Here is a 12,620-nt window from a genome sequence, read left to right on the forward strand (position 1 = left end):
AGCCACTCCACATCAACCTTTTCATCATCATTTATTTTTGAAAACATTTGTACTCTCCTGCGTTAGTCGTAGGCTAAAATTACCATTTCTGTCCACTAGACGGCGACATAACGGTCCAAAAATCCCACTGCCCCTTTCAGTCATATTAAGACTTACCTGTTTTTTAAAAATATTATATACATATATATAGGTCAGGTCAATGGACAGAATGAGCATAAACACATCATCAACAGAGGTTTCCATTTTGAACACAATTTATTTTTGTTTTGCTTAAATAATGTCTCGGGATCATCCAGTGTAGGCTATGTTGGTGATGGTGTCATACATGTCGATTTATCAATCATCAGGGAAGGTTAAAGATGCTTTTCGAATGCAGTTTAAAAAAACAAAAAAAACAATTAAAGCTTCACGCAGGAACGTAAAGATGATTGTTTTTTTTTTAAACAGTGTTAAAGTACCAGTAAAAAGACATACATTTGGAGTATGCAGGTAAAAATGTGATTATCTCTTTTTGTGTTAGTTAAATAAAAATTCATGTCGGGCAGCACGGTGTCCTAGTGGTAAGCATGACTGCCTCACAGTTCGGAAATTTGCATGTACTTCCTCCCACATTCCAAAAAAAAAAACATGCATGTTAGCTTCATCGAACACTTGAAATTGTCCATATGAGTGTGAATACTTGTCGACATGTGCCCGGCGACCGATCCAGGGTGTGCCTCCGCCTCTCTCCCCAAAAGTCAGCGTTGATAAACTCCAGTTACCCAAACGAGCGTGCTATGCAAAATGGATGGATAATCCGAATAATAAAAAAAGCGCAAGAAAGAAGCTTTGCGTTATTATTTTTCTCCTCATCATTATTGCAAAGACAAAGTATGTGCTCATTGTTGCAGCCGCTCCGAATGTGTTCCAGTGCTTCAGATTAAGCGAGGGGAGAGAAGTAAAGATTAAAAAACAAAAAAAAAAACACAGTGGCCTCACATGCGGTCCACGCGCACACACACACACACACACAGCAGAGAAGTCTCCTTGCCACACACACTTGTTTTTCGTCGAGTCCAAGTTTCCTATCGGTGCATAAACGAGTTTGTGAAGCGATTGTTTCATCCGTTGTTTAAAAATTAAAAAAAAAATTCATCACCACACCGTCTGGTTCCCGGTGGAAACGTGACCAAGTAAGGCGTCCCGCTGGTCAAAATGAGAGCATCCGTGAGCATCCCGTTTTTGGTCGCTCCCGTCAGTCCGGAAAAAGGTTCTTCGGGTGTGTGGACATGCTCGCTCATGCCAAACTGAAAAAGTTTTGTCCTGCTTGGGTGTAAAGAAAGAAAAAAACAAATCGTGCCATTGTTGTACATGACCGGACGCCGCCCGTTTTGTTCGTTTTCCCTCCAAGCTCGAGTGTGGTGGGTGAGTGAGTGGTGACATCACTGGCAGCGGACCTGTAAATGTTAATTTAGAAAAAAAAAAGTTAATTATAGCTTAGAACTTGTATCCCTTCAATTGCATATTCATTAGCCAACCTACCAGGGTGCTTTGGGAGACGCTGCCGTTACGAGTGACTCTTCTTTCCCTGTTCCCGATTGGATAGCAGGAAGCGACAAGGCCCAATCAGAGATGCACAAAAAAAAAAAAAAGACACAGAAGAAGAAAAGTTAGTTTTGTGGTCTTGGTCAGGCTTGACGTAAGCCAACAAAAAAGCTAGAAGCTCACGTTGCTATTGCGGGTGACGTTTTACAATTGCTAATGTTAGTTGAGTTCAAAGAGGAAACGCACAACAGCACTGCAGAAACGCGCTACGCTACTAGCATCAAAAGCACAACTACACGTTTCGACACACTCGCACAACAATACAATAAAAACACTCGTGGAAAATATCACAAATGTCTTCTCCACCTGCTGGCCATGACAAACAATGCATTACTGTACAAGACCCAATATCGTAAGTACTAGCACACACAAGCTACGTCATGAACACGGCAACCTTGTGGCCCTGCCGGGAACGTTTGCCCCGCCTCTTGCCCTTCCCCACTACGGCGCCGCCGCTCGGCGCTACGGCAACAACGGCACCCGATTCCTCGCCAACCTCGTCCTTTTGCTCTGAGCCAACCACGCGGCGCACCACCTTTCTGATCACCTGCGTGAGTAGACGGGAGAGTGAAAACTTGGACGTCCGTGACTGTGGAGTGAAAAAATGAAGCTGTTACTTTTCGAGTGACCAGATTGCCGTCGCTGTCAGTGAACTGCTCCTCTGTCACCGACTCTCCGGGAACATTCCGAGCCTCCTCTCCCTGGAGGAGCCGAGTGGGAAGGTCAGAAAGGTGCGTCCAGACTCTTAGTTGCCATGCCAACACAAATTTCTTTTTGACAATTGGTTTGACTTACGAGCTGAAATCATGCCACACACAAATTCGAAAGTCCAAACTTGGTCACACAATGACCTCCTGAGGGTCCACACAGCGGAGGTCACACACCTTCAATATAACCCGCCTGCGAAACACCCTTGTGGTTACAGTGGTCTCCTCAGAGCTGGACTCTTCCGCTTCCAACTCTTCCTCCACTTCCTCATCATCATCAAAGACATGCTCACACTGGACATTTTGCGCCCACTACGAGCCACATTTTAAAGATGTTCATTGGCGCCCCACTTGGAGCTTCCCTGATATGGTGTGATTTGTCACCTGGACTCTACGAGCCGACCGGTCGCCTCCTTGCTCCTCTTCTTCTTTCTTGCTGCTCGGAGCCGGCTGTTCCAGCGAGTCGGCCAGACTATCAGGACTGGAGAAACATGTACCGTTATAGGCAGTATAGCCTTACAGTAGTACCAAGCTAGCATATAGCGCCCGTACCTGCTCTCCTCCACGGCGTGGCCGGGCTCCGCCGTCGCTTCATCTCCAGCGGCTACCGCGTCGCTTTCGCTCCAGCCTGGAAGTGAGCAAAAGTCTTTTTCTGCCTGCCGCACTTGCTCCAGGATGGCATGCACCTTCTCCTCCGTCATCTCCTCGTCCTCCAGGCCTTCCTCCTCCAGTTTGATGTCCTCCAGGAGACTCTGCAGCCTCTCCTGGGTCATCTCATCCTCCTCATCCTCCTCCTCCTCTTCCGGGCGCCCTCCCTGCCTCTCATAGGGGGCGTAAGCGCCCTCAAACATGGTTCGCCGCTGAGCCGCCCTTCTGTCGTTGTCGGGCGACTCGCTGGTGTCCTCCACGCGCACCAAGGGGGGGTTGCCCACCAGGAGGAGCTCGCTAGGCCTGCTAGGGGAGTCTACTACGCCATCGCCGCCTTTGCGGAAAAAGTCGTCGGAGCACAGCGGGGTGGGGGGAGCGCAGTTGAGCTCAGGGGGAGTTCGCAGCTCCGCGTCTATTTGGTGATATCCTGCGTGGATGGCAGGAGGACAGGAGGGTTAGCGTGGAGGGAGGGGGAGCGGGGAAGGTCGGAAGATGGGGATGGAAAAAGGGAGGAAAGTGTGATGGCGGTAATGAAATGATGGGGCGCTTGTTCAAAAGCCACACAAAGCATGTCACTTAGAAATGTGCTTATTTTTTAAATAAAACTTTTAACCCCCCCTGAAGATAAAATAACAATAATCCAGAATGATAAAAAAAATAACTTAAAAATGAAGTACATTTCTACGTGACCCCCACACTGTTGGTAGGATGCAACAGGTGTGTTTTCATGGCAAACAAATTTTCTGGTGACCCAAAACTCAAATAAATTAAAGGGGTTGCCCGATTTGCACACAATGGCTTGATGCATCCAGATGAGGAGGCGGATTAGGTTAATAAGCAAATCGGGTCTAGATGTAGACCTCGGGGACCGAATGGTCACGCTTGAAGTGAGGTGGCACGCCGGGAGGGAGGGGAGAGGGGGGGGAGGAGGAAGAAGCAGGGTGAGGAGGAGGTGGCGGAGGAGGAGGGAGGGAGGAGAAAGGGGGAGGAGGCGAAGGGTAGGAGAGGGATGATGAGAAAGGGGGAGGAGGCGAAGGGAAAGAGAAGGCAGAAGGAGGACGAGAGAAGGTGGGGGAGCAGTGGAGGGGGCTGCAGGGCAAAGAGGGAAGCGCGGGGGAGTACGGGAGTTCGTCCAGGTGGGGCAAGACTGGCGCGACGGGGAGGAGGTAGACAGGCGAGGAGGAGGGGGGTGAGGACAAGCCGAAGACAGAGGGAGGAGAAGAAGGAGGAGCAGAGAAGAACAAAGAGGTGGTGGGAGGAACACTGCAAGAGGAAGCAGAAATGGAGGGGACGTCGGCGTGAGACGTTTGGGGACACGGGGCCAGTGTGGGAGAGCTGAGAGGTTTCGGAGCTGATTTGAAGCGGCACACAAACACGACAAGTAAAACAATGGACAGAAAATAGCAATGTTAAAATGAGGATGAAAAGACAGCAAACAAACAGGAAGTGAAGGATGAACACTTGATCATGTGATCAAGATTGACTGTCATGTATCATCAATTTTATATTGTAATTTTTAAAACAATAGTTTGATTTCTGAATAAATGACTATTTTGTTGTTTGTTTACTAATTCTAACATATTTACAGGAATTGACCGGCGCCGTGAAATAACTAGGACTGATTAGAATGAATAAACGAAAAGCTTCGCTGTGTTCAATTTGGTAATGATTTGCAGCGTGGCATCTATTCTGCAGTCGGTGCATTGCGAGTGCAGTGTGGGAATTTATCTTGGGGAGGGGTTAAGGGCGCCGACTCAGGGATTCTTTGCAGGAGTTAGTCTGAGGAAGAGGAGGATTAGGAGGGCCGGCCTCGGAGAGGATGAAGCTGGGAGGAAGCGAGGAGATGACGTCTTCACACACTCTAAGGAGGTGGAAAAAAAAAAAAAAAACGGCGACGCCTTTTCAACGCGTGTTGGAAAAGGCGTCGGAGTTAGTCTGAGGAGTTAGTCTTTTAACTCATCGCTGCCGCCATCCCGACCTCCGACCTCCACGCGGGACCCCTTTCAGACTACAATAGTTGGCGAGTCATGAAACGTATCATCCGCGTGGTGTGTCGGCGGCAGTGAAGCGGCGGCAGAGGGAAGAGAGAAAGGTAGCGGGGGGGGGGAGTGCCAGCAAAATAATGATGTCTTTGGTAAAAGTAATAACACAGTAAACCCCCGCCGCAAATAGAATAAATACCGGCGAGGGTTTTACCGTATTAAAAACTCAAAACTGGTGTGAGTATACACAAGTCATGCTCATCAATCAGAGAAGCAAAGAACACAGCAAAAAGATGCATCAACACATTTTCATATCAACTCATCGTCAACATGCACCACTGTGAACATTGAAATTCATATTTGAAAAAACTGATAACCACTATGAACGAGTGCCAATTCTTGTCTTGCTTGCTAAAGTTCCACTTTCTGTGCCAATAATGGCCATGGCCCGATTTTTTAATAATGTATGAATTATATAATTGAGCAGACTAGACAATGTCTTTTTCTTTTTTTTTTTTTAAACAAGAAAACATAGCAGTGGAGTTTTAATGCACATTTAAGTGCCATTTTTGGGCTTTGCTGACTGAACCCGACGGCGTGATTGGCTGGAACGATTCGGGCGTGTCCGGCTGAGGCAGAGAGAGCAGGTGAGGAGCGGTGAAGGAAGGGGAAGGCGATGGATAGACTAAAAGGCCTGATTTACTACAGATTAGCACATGCAAAAACGGGCGCTAACTTGACTGCGCACGCTAACAGATGATGGACTAACCGGGCGGACTTGCTGTTAAAAGTGTGTGAGCATGCAATTTAGCGCCCGCCGTTTTTTGGGTTTTAGTAAATCAGGCCGTAAAAGAGTAAAAGAGTGTAGGAGCTAGGGTGGACAACAATTTACCATCGCACTGATCCGGGATTACTGCGTTATCATCGGCAAAGCAGCGAGTGCCTGAAATGTTACCGTAGTCAAATATGGGCCCTTCCAGCAAAGTCACAATATCCAAGCGATTGATCTTATTCAGCACCGCCGTTAAAGTGTCCGCTGGAGAGAAGAGGACAGAAGGGATCTTTAGAACTTGGGACACCACGACACAGATGACGGCGCCCTCGTCTTACTTGTGGCGTTTTTACCGTCCCTGTGCACCCATTTTTTTAGCAGCATGAAGCTCTGGGCCGTCAGGGAGTTTGGGTTCTCCACTCGGATAGAGTTGATCTCCTCCACTGAGAAGTCCAGCTCCCGGGCCAGCTCTGAAACACATGCGGCAAAAGCTTTCAGCAGAGCAGCTCGATGGCGACTTAAATGACGACCGGTAGTAAATTCAAGGTGGGGAGAACACGGTGTTCACTTGTTGACTGCGGCACTGCACATTAAAAATGGATCACAAGTGCGGGCCAGACGGGCGTGTCCTAAATGGAGCACACGCACAAGGGGGGGCGTGGGCCGATGCTGCAGTGCAGGTGGTCCGGCTTGAGCTGGGCTGCAGGGACCACGCCCTGAATGCCTCGTGTGCAACATGAGTGGCATCATTGCATTTTTCGTGATTTAATGTCAACATTATAAATAAGGGTGGGAAAAGTACACAAATTTGAAGACAAGTATAATAAATGATAAGAAAAAATATTTAACATTTTATTATTCTATTAATTTTTTTCATTATTATATGATTCTTTATTATTTTATTTTTATTATTTGATTTATTATTAAGTATAATAAATGATATGATTTTTTTTAACATTTTATTATTCTATGAATTATTTTGTAAATTAGAATTCCATTTTTCCACGTCCGAAAATGTCCTGGCTCATCTGTACAATTTAAAAGTCTAATAACGTCCTCGTGCATAAAATTTGACCCGCCCATGTCTGGTAAAGAGCCTCACATGATGACACCACACCATTGCAGCACATGTTGATTTTTATTTTAACTTCACCAAGCCTCCACTAGGTAGCAGTAGATACCGCAGAACAAATACTTGAATCATGTGTGGACTCACCCGTCCAGCTGAGTCCCAGATGGTCAGCGACAATGGCCATGCGGAGGTCCGTCCTCTCGCAGGGACTCTGAGGACCTAAAACCGGGCAGTGCAGCACATAAAATAATTAGAAATTGCAGCTGGATGAATAAATTTAACAAAAAGAGAATGCTGAGAATGAGACGACACACAAAGGCGCTCTGGTGAGTCATTAGTTGTAGTGTTGGTGGATAAAACGAAGAAGACTAATTTGAGCTCACTGTCTCAACTTTTCTGGCCAAACTATTCTCGATCACTTTCAGTTCAAGAGTGGACACCCCATGATATTTATTATGATGCATAATCCATGCACGTTAGGCCAGAAAAGCACTTAGGGTGTAACGTCGGCTAATATTGTTAGTTTCACATCACAAACCATCAGGCAACATTCCCCCGGCTGACGAAAGCAACTACCGGCCGGCGCTTGACATCAGGAGGCTGAACTCACGCAAAGTGCCCGATTGTCAAGTTGGGGTCGATGAATTGTTTTCGTAGCGCACCCAAGAGTCCAAACATCACCAAGATCAGGCAAGCAGACTTAAACCAACACGTCTCAATCTGACAAATCATCCGACAAATTGACTACTTTGAGAAGGCTAGAAGTGAAAACCTAGACAACTTAAAAGAAAGACTTTCGCTAATTCCAGACCGCACCTTCCTCTAAAATATCAAGAACAGAACTCACCCTGTGCAGGGCTTCATCAGACAACACAAGGATGACACAAACAAGTGAACGCTACACAACAAGAGCACCCACAACAGCTACATGCATAAGAGAAGATACACAAGGTGTTTACAAAAAGTTTACAAACTAGTCGTGTTTGCCGTGACGGGAATCGTGATCAAGCTCACTCCCTTCATCCTTCTGCTCCTCCCACTCGATTGTCGGCCTACTCTTCCTCCCGCTTGGACGCTCAACCTCAGCTCTCTGGGTGCTAGCAGAGGGTGTGGATGTGGTGCCAGTGGTGCCGATGCAGGTGGAGCTAGCGGTGCGTGCAGGGCAGAAACATCTAGAAGCTCGTCTAGATGGTTCTGAAAAGGACGTGTCCCTGCAGTTCTCTCGGTCTTCAATGGAAGGTGATGCCCGGTTCTGACTTTTGTTCAGATTCCTTGGGAATGGTTGGGTCCAGAAAGTAACCTATTGATATGTCCTTTGCTTGTGTGTAAATATGAATCTTAATTGTGCGAGTCTCCAATGGCTTTCACGACTGGGATTTTAGATAAAAAAAATCTATTCTGTCAAAGCCTGGACTTGCATATGTCTGGAGTCTGTGCTTCTTAATGCTACATTCGTAAAAATGAATAAATAAGGGTAATCTCAATACCAGAAACCTAAAACTGCCAATCTGTGATCTTAAACAAGGTGGAGGTCGCTACCGGTGTTTAGTGTTTGTTGGTCGGTCACTTCTTGAGAAGGTGCAGAGGGAGAATTTGGGTTACCCAAATCCTTGAAAGTGTCCAAAAGTTTGTCCAAAGGACTTGTGTCATTTATAAAATAATCTGTTAGATAATTCGAGCAATTTGCATAGTTTACAAGATCAGAATTTGAACCTGAAGCTATGTTATTAAAATCATCTAAAGTGCTTGGACAGTCAAAACGACTTTCAGTAGTTTTATCAGATGTTCTGAATGTGGTGAATTTGGTGTTGGTGGTTGTGTCTCCGCCAGCGGCGTTTGGTATTTCTAATGGGACCGTAGTCGCCTGTACAGGGACTTGAGGGAAAACTACAGGGACACACATGGGGTCTTGATCGCTGTCGTCTACCTCTGTGTCCCTGACCCTGTACTTGCCCGCGGCGTAGGAATGCTCACCAATTTGAAAAAACTGGAGCCTCTCCTCCACCATGTCCCTCTTGCTCATGTCAATCGCACCACTGCGCGTCATCTCAAACATCTTTCCCTCGTGGAACGGGAAGGGGTTGGGCTCACTCGTCGGCGTGCTATCGTCCGTCGGCGTGCGAGCAGTGGTGCTGTCAGGCGTGGTGGCCTGAGATTGCTCGTCGACGGCTCGTCCGAAAGGCTTTGGCTCACCGTTGCTGGCCTGCGTTCCTCCCATGTCGACGATATCTTCTTCAGCGCCTTTACTCGGCCAGGGGTCAAAGTCCAACCCTTTGGTCGCGACAGTCTTAAAAGGTGAATTGAACTCCTCTTCTAGCTTATAACTAAAGTATGTATCGGAAAATCCTTCTTTAGCTGAAAGTTTCTGTCCATTCATTTCAACACTGTCTTTTGGAACATCATTCCCACCATCTGATGCTATGTCTTTCTGGTCCTTCAGACATTCTTCTGGGGTTTTCTCCTCTTCAATAACTTCTAGTTTAGTTTGAGGAAAAGAGCGGTCTAAGGGCCTGAAAGAGTCCGTCGCCCAGACATCTCGCCTGCTGTCCAGACCGGCTAAGGATTTCAAGTCGGCTTGTTCGTACATACCATCGTCCTCATCTTGAAGGTCGTACCCATCTAGGGAGTCTATCTCTGTGGCGTCAGTGTCGTGAGAAAATTCAGCTGTTGTGGCTAGCGAACAGTCCGTTATGGACTGGTCGTTTCCGTTTTGTTCACATTCATAGTCCTCCCCGTTGCCGTTGGAACCATTGGAACCGTGAGAACCGTTGATTCCAATCAGAGGTTCATTGTTGTTTCCATTTTTGTCATGTTTTTTCTGGTTTTCCTTCTCCCTCCTCTTTTGATCCTCTTCCCGAGGAGCTTTGAAAGTAAATTTCTTGGAGGGAATCGGGTGAAAGACTGACTCTTCATCAGCGTCATCGTCACCATTGGACTGACTGTCGTCCACCTCAGGCGGCACTGGGGTGGGGGGCTGAATACGTATTATTGGTTCAATCAGCATCTTCTGTTCTTCCTGTAAATTCACCTCCATCATTTCTGTCTCAGTTTCTGACGAAGCACAAGAACCTTTTCTGTCTGGATCAGACGTTTCTGAGAGGTCCAACGGCGGTGGAGGAGGAAATTCAATGTATGCAACACCTTTGTCTTTAGAGGTCTCCTGTCCAGCTTTCTCATCATATCCATTAAGGATGGAGCTATTCTCTAATATCGGATAGTTATCAGTCATTAGCGCTTCCTGCATGTTAGCATTAGCTAAGTCAGCACTGATGCTAGTTTGGATTTCAGGTGTGGTCTTCTGAAAAGAGATGATGGCTTTTCCTTGGTCATCTTGTTCCAATTCCTCAGGTACCTCCATGATTGGGCTGGGTTTATCTGGCATCAATTCCATAAAGCCATCAGGGGTCTTGGCGGTGAGGTCATAGCTGACCTCTTCAGAGCTCGGGGTGTCTGGCGTAACGGGGCTTTTCCCTGAGCTATCTATGAAGGATATCTGTTCTAGGGTGTCATCATCTGGGCTGAGGGGACCAAGTCCAGAAACTGACTTTTGTTTCACAGCATGGAGCCCCCCTCCTTTGGCCTCCCTTTCAGCCTGGCGGCCAACCTGAAGACTAACATAAACAGGTAACCTTTTAATGCCTTTGAAATTTTCTTTGGTCGCTGCGGCAGCTGGAGGCGTTATGACTTCTTCCAGAATGTCTTTGGAACAGAGTAAGTTATTCGAATTTGAATCTTTGGGGATGTTATCAAGGATTTCAAATGTAACATTTTCATTTGGTAGGGTGGCGCTTGCCCCGAGGCTTTTATTTCTAGATAACGTGGGAATCTGTGAGGGTTGTATTACCGGATATTTCTTCGGCGGGTCATTGTCATTAGAATCGAATGTGGTTCTTATCGGAATTTGAGTATCAGACTTTTTCCTTAAGTTTTTATTTATTACGTCGTCGCTATCTATTCTTGAAACGTCTGTCGTGACTTTGTTAGCGTCGCTATCTATCTCCGAAAATGTTTTATGTGGTGACACATTTGTGACGTTTTTGTTTGAAAACAGTTTCGGGGACTTGGGTGACGTCAAAGCCCTATCTGCTGTGTCTTCATTATTATTTCGGATTCTTTCCTCCTGTGATGTTTCAGTAACTTTTGATGTTTTTCGATCTGTAAAAAACTGGTAAACTGGGAGTTTGCTTTCCTGTAATTTCTTTACGGAGGGTTTTGGTTGAACTGGAGGGGGTGTTTTGCTTGGCCGAGACTGGGATTGTTTCTGAGACTCAGATTCAAACTTCATCCTCACAGAAGTAACTTTGGATGTTGATTTTATGTGGGAAGGAGAGGAGGGCTCAGACTCACAGGTCTTAGATTGTTGGCTTTTCTGAGGACTACTTGGCAAGCTAGAACCTTTCTTTTCAGCAGGTAAAACTCGACCAAATGTTTTAGTTACGGAAGGATCCGCGAGTTTGGTTTTACTGAACGCTTCATCCCCCGCCTTTGTTTTTTGAGGGCTGCTGCATGCTGAGCTCGGCCAGGACCTGGGCTCTTTGAGTTCTCGTCGGACGGGCTTTCTTTCAGGCGACTGAAGTTCATCGTTCAGCTTTTCTGTTTTATCACGGAAAAATTGGGAAACCTCACAGAGTTTTTCTTCCGCTTCTTTTACAGTTTGATCAACCCTGTCCTCATAGAGGAGCTTGTCCCTGCTCCTGTCATGTTTATCCTCAGTAAATCTCATCCAGACTGCATGTTGGGGGCTACCTTGTTCAGTTGAATAATGGAGCACTGTAACTTTATCAAACTGGGGTGATTCGTCTCTTTGCATAAATGTTCCTGCTTTCGGGGAGCCATCTTTTGAGGACTTGGATACAAACTCCCTTTTAGGACTGTCTTGCTGCTCAGATGTTTGGTTCCTGTCAGTCTTCATTGCCGAATCTTCTGAAGCGTCTGATTGACGTGTCGAGGATGAGTCGAGTTTTTCGGAATGGAGCATTTTTTCAGCAAACCTGTAGGACTCGCCTCTGACCTCTGATAGCTCATCGTCACAGTATTCTATGGAATGCTGACTCAGCAGTTTAAGGGCTTTGTAGGAATCATCAGCTATGAGTTGAGCAGAGCTCGGCCGACTGTCCTCTTCCTGCGAAACCGGTGTATTAACACGAGATGTCTCCAGAAAATGGGGCAGGTATTCTTCAGCAATCAGTTCCTCCTCTTCCTGTTGGCTCTCATCATAATCAAGCAGTTCCTTTATAGACTCCCCTTTATAGACGTAAAGCTCAGGATGTTTCTTCGTTTCCCTGATATAAACTTCTGTGGGCTCGGATGTGCAGTGACCTTTCTCAATATGCACCTCAATTATCCGCTCGACTTTGGGTTTGGATTTATTGTCCCTGTCGAGAAATCTCGGCGACAGCTCGTCGCCTTTGACCGAGTCTTGGTTAGCTTTATGCTCAAACAGGCCTGCCAATTCTTTGGACGGGTCCCGACCAGACTGGAAGGCTTTCATGATGTCTCGCACTGACATGCCTTCCTCAATCCCCTCTGTGGTGTCAGGCTTATGATAGACCATTCTGGTTGTCGTGGTAATATGTGTTTCTTCTTTAAGACACATGCTCATTGAGTCCTCATCTGGAACTGTCATTTGGATGGGGGCGACGGAGCTTCCTGAAGCTGCCCCTGACTCAGCAGAAGGAAGAGCAGACACAGGCTCTTCCACAAAGAAAGGCTCATCTGAGATGCTCTGACCGTAGAGATCTTCTAACCTGGTCTCAGACACACTGGGAGGGATGGAAGCATCAGTAAATAAAGGCTTGGCTTCTGTACTTTCTGCACTCTGGGGAGCAGAGGGGGTCTTTTCACTTCTAGTCTCA

At 46.7% G+C, this 12,620-nt stretch overlaps 1 protein-coding gene across 1 annotated transcript in view; it reads right to left on the minus strand.

The window, feature by feature from the left end:
- Positions 1 to 236: 236 nt before the first annotated feature.
- The window catches only part of LOC133171314 (ankyrin-3-like), a 37,202-nt gene continuing 24,818 nt past the window's right edge, over positions 237 to 12,620 (minus strand). Inside the window, 10 exon segments of the mRNA XM_061304567.1 lie at positions 237 to 1,333; positions 1,335 to 1,436; positions 1,522 to 1,567; positions 1,979 to 2,285; positions 2,469 to 2,603; positions 2,676 to 2,772; positions 2,844 to 3,366; positions 5,814 to 5,957; positions 6,032 to 6,163; positions 6,910 to 6,984. Of these exon segments, the coding sequence (XP_061160551.1) occupies positions 1,135 to 1,333; positions 1,335 to 1,436; positions 1,522 to 1,567; positions 1,979 to 2,285; positions 2,469 to 2,603; positions 2,676 to 2,772; positions 2,844 to 3,366; positions 5,814 to 5,957; positions 6,032 to 6,163; positions 6,910 to 6,984 (1,760 nt within the window). The 3' untranslated portion in view covers positions 237 to 1,134.

Source organism: Syngnathus typhle, linkage group LG18, assembly GCF_033458585.1.
Source record: "Syngnathus typhle isolate RoL2023-S1 ecotype Sweden linkage group LG18, RoL_Styp_1.0, whole genome shotgun sequence".
Lineage (NCBI taxonomy): Eukaryota > Metazoa > Chordata > Actinopteri > Syngnathiformes > Syngnathidae > Syngnathus > Syngnathus typhle.